The 18,564-nt window shown below is 38.5% G+C and overlaps 2 protein-coding genes across 3 annotated transcripts in view; one reads left to right on the top strand and one right to left on the bottom strand.

Annotated features, from left to right (window-relative positions):
* The window catches only part of alox12 (arachidonate 12-lipoxygenase), a 23,465-nt gene extending 13,507 nt beyond the window's left edge, over nucleotides 1-9,958 (top strand). The window contains exons 10-15 of the mRNA XM_050066802.1: nucleotides 2,435-2,521; nucleotides 2,802-2,971; nucleotides 5,434-5,555; nucleotides 5,888-5,988; nucleotides 6,077-6,247; nucleotides 8,057-9,958. Coding sequence (XP_049922759.1) covers nucleotides 2,435-2,521; nucleotides 2,802-2,971; nucleotides 5,434-5,555; nucleotides 5,888-5,988; nucleotides 6,077-6,247; nucleotides 8,057-8,236 — 831 coding nt within the window. The 3' untranslated portion in view covers nucleotides 8,237-9,958. The remainder of the gene's footprint in view (nucleotides 1-2,434; nucleotides 2,522-2,801; nucleotides 2,972-5,433; nucleotides 5,556-5,887; nucleotides 5,989-6,076; nucleotides 6,248-8,056) is intronic.
* Nucleotides 8,359-18,564, bottom strand: rnaseka (ribonuclease, RNase K a). 2 transcript variants are annotated; one of them, XM_050066803.1, is made up of 4 exons: nucleotides 18,121-18,564; nucleotides 14,398-14,477; nucleotides 12,931-13,057; nucleotides 8,359-11,320 (listed from the first exon to the last, which is right to left on the bottom strand). In XM_050066803.1, the coding sequence occupies exons 1-4, from the start codon at nucleotides 18,193-18,195 to the stop codon at nucleotides 11,303-11,305; spliced, it is 300 nt and encodes a 99-aa protein (XP_049922760.1). In that variant the 5' UTR covers nucleotides 18,196-18,564; the 3' UTR covers nucleotides 8,359-11,302. The 2 variants fall into 2 exon arrangements, with proteins under 2 accessions (XP_049922760.1, XP_049922761.1); XM_050066804.1 differs by lacking the exon at nucleotides 18,121-18,564 and adding an exon at nucleotides 17,723-18,095.

The raw sequence follows: 18,564 nt of genomic DNA, 5'->3' as shown, positions 1-18,564 counted from the left end.
ACAGGGCAGATGTGAAAGCGCCCTTTAATGCAGAGACAACCCATGGAATGAAGCCTAATGTTTTCATTAAAAACAATCTGTCTCTGTTTTTCTGAATTAATGAGATACTTGTCTTCAAAATTCTCATTTTTCTGAATTAACGAGTTAGTTATCTCAAATTCATGCTTTTCTGAATTAAAGAGAATAATCTTGTGAATTCTTGTTTTTCTGAAGTAAGCAGACCATTTCTCAAAACTTTGCGTTTTTTTTTAAATCAAAGAGAACAATATCATGAATTCTTGTTTTTTTTAATTAACAAGATAATTATCTCAAAAATTCTTGTTTTTTTTTAATTAACAAGATAATTATCTCAAAAATTCTTTTTTTTAATTAACAAGATAATTATCTCAAAAATTCTTGTTTTTCTGAATTTAAGAGATGATAATCTCTATAATTCTAATTTTTGTAAATTAAAGAAATAATAATCTCTGAAATTCTTGTTTTTTAATTAAAGAGAATAAAATTGTGAATTCTTGCTTTTCTGAATTAACAAGATAATAATCTCTCAAATTCACATTTTTATGAATTAAAAAAAAATCTTGTGAATGCTAATTTTTCTGAAGTAACGAGATAATGATCTCAAATTCTGTTTTTTCTGAATTAAAGATATAATATCTTAAATTCATGTTTTTCAGAATTTAAGAGAATAATCTTGTGAATTCTCATTTTTCTTAAGTAACCAGATATAAAAACAGAACACTTTTTTCCCTTTTGGGGGGGGGGGGGGTCAAGTGAGTGTAAGAACCAGACCTTTACTTGATGCAAGTGCAAGCTGACTTCTAATTCCCCTGTTCCAACATTTTTTCCCCATTCATCTGATGTTTTAATAAATTCATACATTTCCATGGCACTAATTCTCTCAGTGCAACAACAGAGACATGTACATATGACTCATACTCTACATACCAACTACTCTACTAGAAACACTTTCTCTATTTAGCACAAATATTGTTCCATTTTGTCATTTTCTTGGTTGCTGTTAAAGGTCCAGTGTGTAGGATTAAGTTGCATCTAACAGCTAGGTTGCAGATTGCAACCAACTGAAACCTGTTCCGTGTGCCAAGCAATGACTAAGTAAAGATGGATACTGCATCTTCACTTCCTCTCACTGTACATTAATGAAGCCAAAATATCCCAGATATTGCCACAGCCATCTTGCGTCGGTGACATCATTTGGAGCCAGAGTCTGCACAGCAGTCATTTCCGTGGTACCACTTTCCTGCTGTCCGAGCAATAATGAGCAGTGCCATTGATGGTGAGCAATTGATTGGCATACACAGCTGTCAATCATAACATCAAACCCTGTTTTTACAGCAACTAATTATAACCAAACTTATTAGAAAAATAAATACTTGAACATACAGCAGCGTGATAAGAACTATACCTAAAATGACAGAAACCAGCTTTGTGAAGAATTTACTTGATGTGCACTTAATTTTCATTGAAAGTTTTTGTCAACTAATCGGAAGATTGGCGGTTCAATTCCTGGCTCCTCCATCCCACAAGTCGAGGTATTGAGTCAAGGTACTTAATCTCAAATTTCCGCCAGTGAATGAATGTGTGTGTAAATGTGTGAATATGGCATGCTGTGTCAAAGTGCTCTGAGTGGAAGGCTCTGAGTGAAAGACTAGAAAGACACAATAAATGTAGTCCATTTACCATGCAAGTCCATGTTTTAGTTTGGCCCATATCCCATTCACTATCATAGAGGGGGTGGGGTTTATGACCTATACTGCAGCCAGCTACCGGGGGCCGATTAAGATGTGTTGGTTTCACTTTTGGGGAGTTGTCATTTCATCCATCTTTATTATACAGTGTATGGTACCAAGCATGGAGGAGCACTATGGAGGCAGACGCGACAGTGTTTGATTTGTCCCTTCTAGGCTACTGTATTTACAACATGTGGAAGCTGACCTGCACTGTATGTAGATATAAATGGCTCATTCTAAGGTAACAAAAATGCAATGATTCTCACTTTTAGGTGGTTATAAACTATGTAGTTATGAATATTATATTCCATTTATGTCAATAGATGCCCCTAAATCCTACAACTGGACCTTTAAGTTACTTTCAGTGAAACTAAACACTTCCCACAAAGATATTTCACATTAAAAGATGTCCACTGACACAAAGGACGTTATCCATCCCTTTACTGGCAAGCTTTTAATTTGAAACATGTGCAGGAAGTGTTGAGTTTCATTGATGTTAGCTTAGCAACAATCAAAAAATGGCAAAGCAGAGGAACCCAGAAATGATAGGGAATGAAAAAGTGTTTGTGTTAACTCTATTGTTATCTCATGACACTGAATTTACCCCTACTCAATACTTTTCTAGACCTTTATTAATAATATTTATCAGTGTGTACCCTGAGCAGTTTTCTGTCTTCCTGCTGCAGCTCCTGGCTCCTCACCTGCGCTACACTCTGGAGATAAACTGTAGGGGGCGTACTCAGCTCATCTCACCTGATGGCATCTTCAAAAGGGTGTGTCACTCTGGAACAGCACATTTCATTGGCACTTTTTTAAATGTTTGAACTTATTTGATGTATTTAGCAAGAGACTGTTAATGTCACTAGGACCTCCACTTCATCACAGCCACATTATTAATCGGTGAAAGACAAACACGCTTACTGTGTTAAACAGTTGATGATGATGGTGGTCGTAGCCATTGTCCTGTTTTTGTGTAGGTTGTGTCTACAAGTGGTGATGGTCCTGTGTGTGTAGGTTGTGTCTACAAGTGGTGATGGTCCTGTTTGTGTGTAGGTTGTGTCTACAGGTGGTGATGGCCTGTTGATTCTGGCTCAGAGGGAGTACAAGGTGCTGACCTATCGCTCCCTCAATCCCCACCATGACTTCGATGACAGAGGAGTTTCCCGGCTTCCAAAATATTTCTACAGAGAACACAGTCTGATGTTGTGGGAGGCTATATTCAGGTGCATAACACACTCTGTGCTCACATTAGCAGCTGGCAGGACACTACACTTGGTAATCATTCCATAATGACTATACAGTATATGGTTTATTATAGAATTGTGAATGATGACACAATTCAAGATTTACTTGAGTGTATTTTCCAACATTTCAACAGATAGAGAGGAGAATGGTAAACATTATCCTGGACATAATTTGGCTTTTTTCACATGAAAATCAGAACCAACATAATTTTGTAGTCTACATGCATAAAGATATTATTAAGAAAATTTTCCTTAGTTAACCTCCTTCAGGATACAGTTGAGAATACCATGTGAAAAGTGGCAGCAAGTCCAATAATAAAATATCATTTACTAGTAAGAGTTTGCTGAAGGCCTAATCATTCTGCTTAGCTTTATACAGGGTTGTTGTTAGCTTTCTTTATGAAATTGTATATATTGCAGTTGCTGAGTGGAAATAATGACACAGACTCGTAAAGAAATACATGCAGAGCTTCAAACTGCTGTATGCAACAATTTGAAGTTCTCAATCAATCAATCAATCAATCAATCAATCAATCAATCAATCAATCAATCAATCAATCAGTTTTATTTATAAAGCCCAATATCACAAATCACAATTTGCCTCACAGGGCTTTACAGCATACGACATCCCTCTGTCCCTTGGACCCTCACAGCGGATAAGGAAAAACTCCCTAAAAACCTTTAACAGGGAAAAAATGGTAGAAACCTCAGGAAGAGCGACTGAGGAGGGATCCCTCTTCCAGGACGGACAGACGTGCAATAGATGTCGTACAGAACAGTATTGACAATAGCGTACAACAACATTAATTTAAGTAATAATATAATAATAATTACGGCTATTGTGGTACAATATGTTGTAAGTATATATTAATATCTGATAGTATATGTATGTGTATAATAGCAGTAGAAGTATGACAATAATAACAGCAGCGGTAAGGGGCATCAGGCATGACCACGGCAGCAGCACAACCACGTCACACGATCCAGGCACAACCTTGATATGAGGTAACCTGCCAGACAGTGGAGCACAAAGGCTCCGGAGAAGAAGCCGATTTAGTGACATGCAGTAGAGCCGAATTAGCGAGCTGCAGTAACAGGACATGATTGTTAGCAAAGGAGAGAGAGAGAGAGAGAGAGAGAGAGAGAGAGAAGGAGAGAAGGTGCCCGGTGTATTATAGGAGGTCCCCCGGCAGACTAAGCCTATGTCAGCCTAACTAGGGGCTGGTCCAAGACAAGCCTGAGCCAGCCCTAACTATAAGCTTTGTCAAAGAGTAAAGTCTTAGTCTCTTCCACAGAAGAGGTGCTTGATAGCTGAAGGCTCTGGCTCCTGATCTACTTTTGGAGACTTTAGGGACCAAGAGTAACCCTGCGTTCTCAGAGTGCAGTGTTCTGGTGGGATAATATGGCACTATGCTCTCTCTCTAAGATATGACAGAGCCTGACCATTTAGAGCTTTGTAAGTTAGGAGAAGGATTTTATGGACTTTACAGGGAGCCAGTGCAGAGAAGCTAAAACAGGAGAAATGTGATCTTGTTTCTTAGTCCCTGTCAGTACACATGCTGCTACCTATTTGTGTTGATTAACTGATATAACCTTTCAGCAGATCTTGATTCTGCATTTCTATCAGAGAGATCAGTAAACACACTGAGCAGTAGGGGTTCAGGGGAGGTCATGGCCAACCTGATACAGTTACTGCTGAAAATATTTGGAGGCCAAAGTTACTGTCTTTAAGAAGCTGTGGCACTCTCAGTTTAAAAGCTAGAGTTACAATAATGGTATCTTGTGAATAATGCTCCAAATTTAGACAATGTTTTGCGAGGAAACAACTGGCATGGCCATTTTCAAAGATGTCCCCTAAACTCTCACATCAAGATATTTGAATGAACATGGGTTCTATGGGTACCCACAAGTCTCCCCTAAACTTGAGAAGGCTTGTTCCAAGTAAATTTTCTTTTTCTTACCATCAATGTATTCCAGTTAAAGCTGTACATTTGTCTTTTTAAAGAAAAAGGACAACCAGCCTATTTGAAGAGCAATGAATCGCCTAAAATGTACAGATACATGACACATTAAAACAGGATTGTTGTGAAACTCAAAATGTTAACTGTACCAATATTAGTCTGTACACATCGGATAATTACTAATACAAAATGTGAAATAAGAAACCAAAGTATATCAGTGAAGCTTTTAGTTTTGGTGTGCCACACCAAGATTGTTCGTGGCTCCATCTGGCCACACTTATGAAACATGTCTAGGGGCATCTCTGTCAATAGAGAGATCATTACAAGGTGTCTTGGTCTGGATAATATGCGCTTCTGGATTTCTTTGTAAGTGTAAAAATCCTGCATGTATGTTCACTTAATGCTGTTGATTTGAGGGAATGAATTCTGCTTGAGGACACTGATAAGGCCTCTAACAATTAATCATATATTTTCCTTCAGCTTTGTCTCAGGCATTGTAAACCTGTACTACCAGTCAGACCATGACGTGCAGGAGGACCTGGAGCTTCAAGCCTGGATCAGAGACATAACACAGGAAGGCTTCACAGAGCTCCCCAACTTTGGTCAGTTATACCTGGCTGCATTTTTATCCTTATTTATACTAACATCCAGGTTAAAAGCATAGTTCAAGCAGGGTTTCCCCCACAAAGATCCTCAGCCTTATTTTAAGATCAGTATGCAGCTGTGTTTTCAAATAAAATGTAAATGTTGGATCTGTTTTTTTTACCAGATACTTAATAAATGTATGCAAAAGTGATGTCTCACTATGTACCATAAAACATGTTTCATTTTTTCAAACATTAGAGGAAATCATTCCTTTAAAGCGCTGTCAGCGGCAGATGAAATTCAGTATTATTTATGAATCTAATACTTGGTGTTGGATGTGTGTGTTCAGGTCTGTCCAGTAAGCTCAGCACCAGAGAGGAACTCTCCATTCTACTGTCAGTGGCCATCTTCACCAGTACAGCCCAGCACGCTGCTACTAACAACGGACAGGTGCTGAACACACACAGTGCCCTCTGCCACAGTATCTTATAGTGTCAGACACCCCTAACTTTCTCTCTCTCTGTTAATGTTTTTCCAGTTCGACTGGTGTGCCTGGGTCCCCAACACCCCTTGCACCATGAGACACCCCCCACCAACAGACAAGGATGCTGTTACCATGGAGATGATCATGGCCACCCTTCCTGATGTCAGCCAGTCCTGTGTGCAGATGGCTATCACATGGCATCTGGGGCGAGCACAACCAGACGCAGTGAGTCCATCTCTGTCTGCTTTATATGGTGATAGGTCACATTTAATGGGGACTCCAAGTTCTACATTTTGATGAGCTGACATCGCTGATGAGTTCTGGAGTTAAATCTGAGAGTAAAGAGAAACAGAGAAAAATGTGCCATGGTGGCAGCAATAAGCTTCCATAAATGACAACCCACACAGCTCATCCTTTTCATTTAGCTGCACCTTTTCAATTTTGTTACCACTGGCTTTGCACGTACTGCTGCTGGTCACAACATGACACTAAGGCTGGGCAATATGGCCTCTAAATAGTATCTCAATATTTTTAGGTTATATCATGGTACACAATATATATTGCTATTTTGAAATCTCTACTTTTACAGTAAAGTTAAAGTACTAATAACTTTAAAAGATAATGTAGGCATTTTTCAACCTGGACCCTATTTCCCAGTGTAAATTGGTTGAGAGACTGATGTGAACAACAATTTTTGAGATTGGTTCAGTATTGAGGGAGCTGGCAGAGGTCAGCAGCTGCGGAACCAGCTGCAATGGAGGCACATGGGGCAACTGAACATTGCCACTGTATGTCCATAAAAAGTGGTTATTTTTGACACAGAGTGGCACAGATTGTTGTTGTAAGTGTCTGAAGTGTCTCTTCACCTTTCAATTGATCCGGTCTGTTTGTTAATACCTTGTTGAACGGAAGTCTCAGTCTAACATATCAGGAGATATCATGAGATGTCACTTGTTGCAGGAAAACAACAGTGGAAATGTGTGAGATCTGGAGAGTGTATGATAACCAGAGTATTTTACAGTAAATATAGTTTAGTGTTACCTAAAAGATATTCAGTGCCATGGATGATTATTTACCTGATTTCAATGATGTGGACGAGGCTTTTGAATTTGACTGCTGCGTGTATTTATGTGGGCCGGAGTAAATGGATGAAGAGTGGCCGACGACAGAGAGAGGAAAAGAAGACAGTGGAGGATGAACCAGCAGCAAGGCCATGAAACTGAGTGTGAGCCTCTGCCCACAGAGGAAAAATGCCAATGTTGTAAAGGGTAGTTCGTTTGTGAATTTATGACCTGTACTGAAAAAAAGAGGAGCCACGCTTCGAGCAGCTGTCATAGACTATCTTTGTCGGATATGGATGCGCTGAAGTTTTGGCTAGTTGTTCTACAGACCTGCTGGTCTGCAGTGACTACCGGGATGACAACTACCTGTCAGAGGAGAAGAAATCCAGAGTTTATTTTCCTAATGAAAACTGCTGTTCCAAGAGTGGACTTACCTGCTGCAGATGACTGGTGGTGCTGCTAATGCTATCAGCTATCAGCACACTGAGGTGCGGCCATGGCAGCTTTAGCTCCAAACAATGCCAAGCAGTGTGTGTCCAACTTTGTTTTGTTTTTTTTGTTGCATAAGCCCTTGATTGGGGTGTGTGCGTGTGACATATCATGTTTTTGAGTCTTTTTTTTTTTCTTTCTGTCTGTGAGAGGGAGAGAATCAGAGAACTGTAACGCAAAAGAGAGACTCATGCTGGGGACTTACAAGAAATGACGGGACACTTGAAACTTCTCACATTGAACAGGTTGCAGTACATGGAGTACAATCAATATATCGCCCACCCTCACACTGACGTCCATAATGTTTGTGAATAGTTTCTAAAACATACACTATATGTGTTGTATTTATAGTAGTTGTTTTATTGCGGTTTGACATTTCAATAATCCCATAGTTTGGAGCCGCTGACTTAATCGACAGTGACCATGTTGCACCACCTGTACTTGTTCCTCTTTCTTCAGTATCTTCCTGTTCTTTCCTGCATAGATTCCTTTGGGCAAGTACACAGAGGATCACTTCACGGAGGAGCGGGCCCAGGAGCTGATTGACAAGTTCAGAATGGAACTGAAGAAGATTGAGGACAACATCGTGAGTCAGAATGAAGGACTGGAGCTTCAGTACCTTTTCCTCCTGCCTAGCCGCGTGGAAAACAGCATCACTATATAGACAGACTAACAGACTACATGTGGGAGCGAGGTCCAGACCTGATGTGTCTAACATTTGTTTTGACCATGATATTTTTTTGTTAATATTGACAAAAAAAAAAAAAAAACATGAGAAAGCCAAAGTAGGGGAAAATACTTTTTTATTTATGTGAATATTAAATCATTTATGATTTCTATAACATGTTTAATTGAAAATGCAAGCCAAGGTGTCTTTATTAAGTAAAGGAGTGTTAATGGAATGTCAACCAGAAGCAGTTTGATTGTGTCACATCATCTTTTTGTCACATCAAGTTTTTTTTAATGGATCATTGTAAGCCAGGCACAAGTGATCGACCACTGCAAGCATAATGGAGGCACAAAATATACCTGTTCTGAGTGAAATGCTGTAGACACAACTGCTTCTGTTCTGAAAACTTCAATCAGGTGGTTGACTGGGAACTAGGGATGCACGATATTAGATTTTTTTGACGATATCTGATATGCCAATATATAACAACTCATTTGGCCGATGACTGACAGATATATCTTCGAGTTTCTTCTGTAGTAGAATTAACATCATATTAAGCATGCATACTCTTATCGTGATGGCCCACCAGCAAATCAAGACATGTAATACAATATTTGTCAATGTATGTAATATTCATTCATTGTGCAAATCAAGAAAATGCATATTGGCCGCGTCTCATTTTAAAGCTAATATTGGCCGATACCAGGGGTCAGCAACCTCAACTATCACAATAGCCATTTTTGACCAAAAATATCGAAAAATCTGCCTGGAGCTGCAAAACATATTTGAGTCTTATGGTAATGCGTAGTCGAAATTAACAATAGGTCTAAATGAGCATTCAAAAATATTTCTTACCACAAGGTGGCTCCTCTGGAGTAGGCTATTTATGATTATTTGGTACTTAAATATTGCAGCGCCGGCAGTGAAACCACACGAATCTGTCCATGCACTTTTAAATTCATTTTTTCCTCTGAGACTTTTTTTTTACTTTTATGGATTTGGAATCCATAGCTAGCCTAGCAAGGGAGACTCAAGACTAGCCACCACTATTGAGATCTGGCAAAATTAAGAGTAAAAGGCGCCAGGCCATAGGCGTATGACGCACATGACTAAATGTTACTTTTTTTTTTCTTTTTTTAATTCCGTGCATACACTACACATTTTTACAAATGGAGAATGTAGGAATTTCTTTAGGCCTACAATAACAAATAAAAATGATAATGTGATATTGTTTTTGTCAAAGCCACAGACAAAAGGCACAAGGCTCCAGAGCCGCAGGTTGTCTACCCCTGGCTGATACCAATGATGTGCCGACATTATCGTGCATCCCTACTGGGAATGGGTCAAAGGTCATGGCCCGAGTTAAGTTGAAGGAGGAGGACATTTACATCTGACACCAGAGACCATCTTTGAACAGAGACAGAAGTTACCACCCCCTCCTTATGCAGCCACCAAACACTGATGATGTCCATTAGATGTGGCTAAAAGCTAGTACATATATTGAATTAAGCTCACTCTGTGAAACTAAATGTGGATTCTTTTTGTCATTGCACTCTTTTCATTTTTTTATACAGCCAATATTTTCATGTGTGCATTTACCATTTATAGTTAGATAGTTTGGAATTTTTGAAGTGAGGTTGAATGAGGTACTTACCCATGGTTAGTGTAATACATACAGTAGATGGCGGTCAACACGCCCCAAGTTTGAAGAAGCAGGCTGGAGTACTGACACTGAAGTTAAACATAGTACTGCTGTGGATGAGGTCAGCAACAAAGTGTATTTTAACCAGCTGAAAAAAAAATCAATATCAATTTAAGTGTATGCCATATTTAGAATATTTTCACCGCTTTACCTAGCTGTCAGATGGCAGTTTCTGACAGGGAACTGAAACCGTTCTGTTGCTCTATTCACAACCAGACTCCATTGAGAAAAACAGTTATTTAACACTGCTGCAAATGGGAGCTGCTGGTCTACTTCTGCCTCGAACAGTTAATTAGTTTGTATTATGTGAAATTGGTGTTTAAAAGGGTTAGTTAGGATTCACCACTGTCACACTAAACACAAGCTAACTTAAGTGAACAAAGCAGTGGTAGACAATCAGCGCCTATGTTCAGCAAGCTAAATTAACTGGTTTTGTCAGAGGAGTCTGGTGGCTATAGAGGAGAGCACACATGTGGAACTAAAGCCATCAACTGCTTCCCCGTCTGACAGGGCTGTCTGGTGGGAAGGTAAAGTGGTGAAAATATTTTAAAATATGTTGTACACATAAACTGATATAGATTCTTTCAGGTGGTTAAAAAACATTTTGCAGCTGCCCCCTCCACAGCAGTACATCACTTAGCTTCCGTGTCTGTACACCTGCCTGCTTCTCCAAACTTCTCCTCTGTGGATAAGTACCTCATACAACCCCACTTCTAAAGATCCTATCCCTTTAAGTTGTGGTAATTAAGCAACATATATGTTTGTGTTGAAAAGCTGAAAAGTCTTGGACATGATCCAACTAACTGTGGTTGAGATGCACTTTTGCAGGTTTGAAGTGTGAGGACAAACTGTGTAAACAACATCAGCTTTGACAAAGTGAAAAATCCAGGCTTGTGTCAAATAAACCATCTAATCAAGTAAACACATACCTTTGAATGTTTGAAATGGAATGGAACCTTGCTCATAAGAATAATAGACAGGTGAAGGAAATTAATTATTTGATCTAATGACTAACATTCAAAACACAGATAGATACTGGCAATAATCAGAAATACATTCTCTTGTGCAATGGGTATAAAAGGGCAAGACAAGACAAAATAATTTAACAAGAACAATCACTGGGGAACAATAACTTTTTGCATTTCAGCACTTGTAATCAGAGGTAGAATTAATCTCATCTTAGATACACAAAGGTGCAGAAGGCCTGATCTTTGACCTGCTGTCACACAGCGTTTAGTCTCCTCCCTTTAGTTTATGATTAGGACTTTAAACCTTGAGACAGGTGACAGTGGTCAGAGGACAGGCGAACCTCTTGCTGTCAGAGTGCTGCTGGGAGCTCCTCAGTCCAGCAGGTGGCACTAGTGCACCAGGTACTCCTAAACAACAAGTCAAACAAAATGCATGAGTACACAAATAAGACTGCAGCAAACATCATTGATCAGTTTAATCATTATATATTATACCGATTAGGAATGGATTGAAGATAATCACTACAATTACTCTACTTTCACACATGCTTTGTTGCTGCTAATGATGGTGCTAATTACACAGTGTGGAATTTAATGTTCAAACTAACAATCTTTTACTTGGGGAATGACATTTTTAGCTCCATTATTGGTATTTTAAGAACTACAATTATGCTCCAAATGCTTCATATATGGATGTTGCTGCAAGAAAGCTTCATATTCTACAACATGGATGCTTCACACGCATCTTCAAGCACAGTTTCAAGGTGAGCACCCAAGATGAGTGTCACCAATTCAGTGTCTGACCAAATGTTACCACAGGTCATTCTCAAGTACAAGTGGGTGGTTGTGCCAAGTTAGAGTAAAATTCCTTCAAGGCCTTCTTAAGATATTGTGTTCACAAGAATGACACGGATGCAAAGTCACAGTGACCTCTGACCACCAAAATCGAATCAGTTTGTTGTGGAGTCCAAGTGGACATTTGTGGAAATTCCCTCAAGGTGTTCTTGAGATTTCTAAATGAAAATGAGACAGACTCAAGGTCACAGTGACCTTGGCCTTTGAATACCAAAATCTAATCAGTTCATCTCTGAGTCCAAGAGGACTTTTAAGGTCTATTGGTTGTGTTCAGACAAACATCTGAATGAGACCACTGCGTTGATGCAGTGGCAGCACCAACACGAAACAAACGCAGGATCATAATGGCAATAAAAGTTGAACCTGGCTCAACTTTTGGTTGACCAAAATTCATCATTATTCTGCATAGTCTTAACACCCCCTAAGGCAGTGGTTCCCAAATGGTCCAGCCAAGGGGTCCAGATTTCACAGAGCCATCATTGGTATCAGCCGATATCAACTTAAAAATGAACTATCAGAATCAGCGTGCTTTCTCTTATTTTGCACAAGTAATGAATATTACATACATTGAAAACTATTGTATTTCATGCCTTCATCTGCTGGTGGGCCATCACGATAAGAGTGTGCAAGCATAATATGTTAATTCCACTACAGAAGAGACTTGACTATCACTAAAATTAGGTAGGGAAATAAGTGAATATATCAATATCAGTATTGGTTATCTGCCAAATAACTTATATATCAGCTTATCGGATATCTGCAAAAAATACAATATCATGCCTCCCTAGTCCACACAGTTTAATATGTTCAGCATCATACTTGTGTTTGGCCATGTCATTGAGCATGTTTGCCAAGTCTGCCAAGAAGCTGTCTGTTAGTCACTCACTCTACAGCAGGAAATGGCCCTTCAAAATAAAAACTCCGTGCCGGAAATTCACTGTACTCTTTCGGTCCATTCAGAATGGACTTGTGACCCACTTTTGGGCTGATTATTACTTAAGAAGAAAGTAGTTCCAGTGTTCCTATGTTGTATGTGATCCTCTCTGTCATTCACTGTGGTTTGAGCCTTTCCAAGATGGCCAATATCATTTAGCTAAAATAAACAAACAAACAAACAAACAAACAAACAAACAACAAAAACAAGCACAAATAAACATTTTCACCTTCTGTCTGTTGAGCTTCATCTGGTAGCAGGAGAACGCCCCAATGAGGGTGTAGATAGCAGATGCTATGAAGCAGTTGTAGCCAACTCTGTCGTACACATCAAAGACCTTCTGAGGGGGGTTCGTACTGAGGGGGAACACAGCATCATTAAAGCATACAAAAACTGAAGGAGTTAGATAACACCTACTAACATCTAAAGCTGTTACTGCTGCCATATATGCATTCTGATATTTTGAGATATGCTTGTGAGCTAACAGTTTCTGAGATAGAGAAAAGAAGCGCGATATTAATCTGTGTGTGTTAAGTAAAAAGATGGACTTGGGCAGCAAGCAAGTTCAAGAAAACACCTCCACCTCTAGAGCTCACTAATTAACATATTGTATGACATCACTAATGCAAAGCCTATTAGGTTGGCTGTGCCTCCGGAGGTAGAGCGGATCATGCATTAATCGAAGGATTGGTGGTTTGATCCCCAGCTCCTCCAGTCGGCATGTTGCTAAGTATTATTGGGCAAGTTATACTCCTTTTCTGCCAAAACTAGCACAAGTACCAGAACACCGACGATATGATATTATCATGATACTTAGGTCACGGTATGATATTATTGCAATATGTTGAGTATTGCGACAAAATATATTGTCAGATATTGTGATTTATTACATTTATCCAGACTGCAAATAATTCCCCCAAAGGAAAACTTTGCCAACATCAGTAAGATAATATCTCATAAGATAAAGTTTTCAGTCTGTTTATCTGACTTCAATACATTTTATTGCAGCAAGACGTGGTACAAAGGAGACAGACTGACTAACACGTCAAAAAACCTGTCAGAAATGCTGCATACAAGTTGTATTAAAATGTGTATTTGCAAAAAATTAATGATCTATAAAATAAAAGACTGATACTTGGCATCCCCTTTTTTACAGTGACAAAGAGGTTAAACTGAACCCCAAATTGCTCCAAAAGGCTGTGCCATCAGTGTGTGAGTGCATGTGATTGCTGAATAGCAGCAGCAATGCCTGTGATTGCTGAGCAGGGCTTCTACACTGATGTGTCCAATATGTCTGTAATATAACACCTCATAAAAAGATAGCCCAACTAATAATTGATTTTTGAGAATTATACTGATATTGCAATTGCATTTTTTTTTAAACAACAACACATAGCATTAACAATCAGCTTGATACTGATTCCTTAGATTTCTTTTACCTTTTTAAGATTTGAGACCAAAATGTAAACTGTGCTCTCTGGTGGACAATCACCGTAATGCAGACACTGCTTTTTAATGACCTCAGACTCAGTTTGGCATTTCTGTACTACCATTTCTTGTTGTTTATCAGCCAGCGTATACACAGATACTGATATATCTCCAATAGGTCTAGCTCTGATATGTAGAGACTCTATCAAGCCACAGTGCAGCTGTATAGGCAGAAATCTGGAGTGAAGTGTGACAGTAAAAGCCTTACTCGTTGAAGTCTCCACTGGTCAGAGGCACATCTTCAATCAGCAGAGCTGAATGTGTGGTAAAGAAAATCCCCAGCATGGCCTGAGAATGAAGACAGAGACTTGTTACTAAAAGGCACAGTATGTCATGGGTCCTACAGTAACAATGGCAGGGTTGATCGGTTTTGTTACGAGCTGTGGGTTAAACTGAAACTGAAGATACTAAACTATTAAGTAACTAAATGTATGTTTTGTTTGCTTTGTAAAAGCATTTGAAGCTCTTTATCTTATGAACACAAGACATTATTAAATAAATAAAAATCAGAAGGAGGAGTCTTCAACAAATAGCCTGTATCTATTTACACTAATCTAATGTCAAATATTGGCTCACATTTACTTCTCATGAAATGGTTTATGAAGCTGTAAGCCTCATGTACTAAACATGATCAAAACCACTTTTTTAAAACTATAATTTTGAGACAAAAAATAAAAAGAGTGAATATTTTATGTCACTGGTTTTACTCATTCTACAAAAATCTGAAACTGGATATGAATAAAAGTAGGTTAATCAAAATTAGACAATCCAGCAAAAAATATTAAAATGATTCCTAAAATATAACTGACGAAAAATATATTTATACAGTATCTTATATTTTCTTACATCAAATTAATTTGACCAAACACATTTTGTGTAGTGCAACGTTTATACAGGCAGTGTATGTAACATTATACGGGAAATAATGCAAGCTGGGGTAAACCTCAAAGGAACAGTGTTTGTAGGAGCCAGATTATGTGTTTAACCCCTGTTTATTATTTGCTTAGGCTGTACACATTCTTTTGGTCACCTTTACTGGTAGTAATTGGAGCAGGTGTGGGTGTGGTTTCACATTATTTCACCTGCTCATTCACTTGGTGGCTGTTAGACAAAGAGGGTGAGTGCTGGCTCCAGTATTTTCTGTTGACTGTCATCATAATCATGTCTCTGTCTCTCTCTCTGTCTCTCTCTGTCTCTCTCTGTCTCTCTCTGTCTCTCTCTCTCTCTCTCTCTCTCTCTCTCTCTCTCTCTCTCTCTCTCTCTCTCNNNTGTGAGGCAAATTGTGATTTGTGATATTGGGCTTTATAAATAAAATTGATTGATTGATTGATTGAAATCACATCAGCAATATTTTGTTTCATCTCATTTTGCTTTAGTTATCCAGTTTATCAAATAAACCGTCATAAAATGCATCGTTGGACTTCAGCATGGATTTCTTTGAATGAGTCACAGTTAAAAGCCCACTCAAATTCTTAGAGGCTTTTTTCATTGATAGCAGTCACTAGAGTGGGGGAATTTAGTGCCATCTAGCGGTGAGGATTGCAGATTGCAGCCAGCTAAAACTTTTCCTGATTAGAATTACTTTAGTGGTCATTGTTCAGGAGATATTACCGGGAGCTGAATTATCCACAGAGGTCTCTTCCTATATGGACACAGTGATTTAAACAGGTAAAAACACTTAATAAAGCAGTTTCACATAGAAATGAAAAAAAAAAGAAAAAAAAATCTGTGTTTTTCCAGCGCAGGGGCTGCAAACTCCAGTGGCCGACCCAAAGACACAAATGGCCTCATCTAGAGCCAGCGTTTGGTTTGTCCATTCTGGGCTACTGTAGAAACATGGCGGTGCAACATACATTCATGCCATAGACGAGGACCCGCTCCCTATATAGGCTAGATATAAATGGCTCATTCTAAAGGCAGATTTATGGTCATGCTGTATTCTACACACATGGCCAATGGAAACATATTCCCCACAAATACAACATGATAATCTTATTAGCACAAGCCAATGGCAATTTTTTATTATTAGCCTAGCTGCTAGCAGAGATTTCCTCTACTCATATGAAGCCATGGACAAAATCAACATTTAACAAAAGTATAACGTTACAAAATTTGGCTTCATTACAACTCACCAGCTTCACCAACAGAAACAACCGTCGTATGCTAGACACGTATTCCACACAAATACATCATGCAAACCTTATTAGCAAAAGCCTATTTGACATTTTACATTGCATAAATTATCCTAGCGGCTATAGGAGTTTTTATCCACTTAACACAAGACTTAAAATGCTATTTTATGGGGGCTTTATTGTCTTCACAATTTATTTTCCCCCTCCATTTTACATTGTATAAATTAGCCTAGCAGTAAGCAGCCATTTCCTCTACTCATATGAAGCCTGGGACAACAGCAACATTTATCAAAGGTAATGTTACAAAATTTGGCTCCATTACAGCTCACAAGGTTCACTGACAAAACATCTGTCTTATACTTAAGGCGTTTCCCAAACAAATACAACATCCTAATGTTATGAGCACAACCCTATGGCATTTTACATTGTATAAATTAGCCTAAAGGGCTAGTGGAGTTTTTATCTACTCATATGAAGCCAGGATTTTAGGTAGCTGCCATCTTTGAGATATCCAAATTTGAGGTCCTAATGCATCCAATCATAAAACTAAGCATTTAATTGTGTTTGTTATGGTCAAAAACCATAAAATAGAGACCAAGCTTGCATTTGTAGCCCCTCTGCTTCAAAAGTTATAGCCAAAATCGTTTACGGGTGGTGGCCATTTTGGATTTTGCCGCCATGGTCATGCCAGTCTGCTTTACCCCGATATCCAGATGTCTTCTTTCTGTGTTAAGCTATACAGTATATGTACAGAATTTGGTGCTTTTATCCCAAACTGAACTATTGGTCAGTTATGCCGCCCCACAATATTGTCTTCACCATTTTTTGTTTTATTTCTGTGAAATAAAAGTAAATAAAAGCTTTGTTTTCAATGACGGAAATGGTTTTCAGCTTACCATTTCAGCTACACATCGTGTCACACGATGTGTAGCTACATTTCTGAAGAGGTGCACATCAGGCCATGGTGTAGAGTACGCATCTATGCAGAGCCTTTGCTGTAGGTATGGCTTTGATTCAAGACGCAGTAGTGTAAGAGCGATTCTCATTTTCAGAAAATTATACACTACAGAAAACATAGTTATTATATTATTATATTATATATTCCATTTGTGCCAATATATCCTCCTAAATCCAAAACATTGGACTTTTATAATATTTACAATAAAAATAACAACAACTCAAAAACAAACAATGTGCTTAAAAAGAATGTGTTTCATGTTTGCCAAATTTAATTTAATTTATACCTGTTCTAATTCAACGCTGCAGTAATTCAGTTCAAACAGGTTTTATTGACTTAAATTATGACAATACAGCAGCACAAATTATAACTTCTTAAATGACCATAAAGTTATGTACCATATTTATATGATAGTGAGAAAAGGAATTAAACTCAAAACTCACTACAAGGAAACCTGGGGCACAGTCCGGGTTGAACATGTATCCTCAGGTGGTGTGTAACGGGCTTTGAGGTTTTTCTCGTCAGGTGGAGTGTCAGAGGTGAACCCAATCAGCTGCGACATGTATATAAACCAGATTCTAGTAGATTTTTACTTACTCTTCATACTTTTTTAACACTTGCTTGTGCAATGTTCTCAAACCAACAAAAGCCCTTTGAACTGAATTAAACCCAAACGTTTCTGTTGAAATAACCGTTTTGTTGTTTGCTGTTCGCAGATCCGTCTTCTTTGTCCACGGTTTAAATGGAAATGGCTCGTGTTTTAGCTCGACTTACAGCTATCGAAAATAAAGGTGTGATTACTGAGAATTAAAAAAAAAGCAACGCAAAGAAATTCACTCACCAACATTATAACCCCCCACGTGCTCAACATGATCCCACAGGCGGCGAGTTTTGGTCCACAAATCAACGTACACATGTTTCTACCCGTTCTCTTCTGTTGAGTAAAAGTAAGCTCACTTTCTTGTTCTTTGAGTTTAATGGCGGTTGCCTATCCAGCTTTCAGGTGGGTCACTTGCTGATCAAACTTTTGTCACTTGTTCGGTCAGGTGACTGAACACCGGAAGTTTGACCATGTTGACAGAGCCACAGTAGTTAGTTTAGAAAGCGTCAGATTACATATATGCCTACCTTAAATGTCAAATCAATAATTAAATTTAAATATGCCGAATTATATGTAAATCAAACACAAAAAAAAAGTACGTTAGGATAAAAATGCTCCAGTTAAACTGACAATTATTTGTTCAAGGCAATAACAGCGTGTCCTCTTTGAGATAGATAAACATTT

Source organism: Epinephelus moara, chromosome 17, assembly GCF_006386435.1.
Source record: "Epinephelus moara isolate mb chromosome 17, YSFRI_EMoa_1.0, whole genome shotgun sequence".
NCBI lineage: Eukaryota > Metazoa > Chordata > Actinopteri > Perciformes > Serranidae > Epinephelus > Epinephelus moara.
The sequence above is the reverse complement of the archived record's forward strand: the minus strand, read 5'-3'. Positions and strand labels throughout refer to the sequence as shown.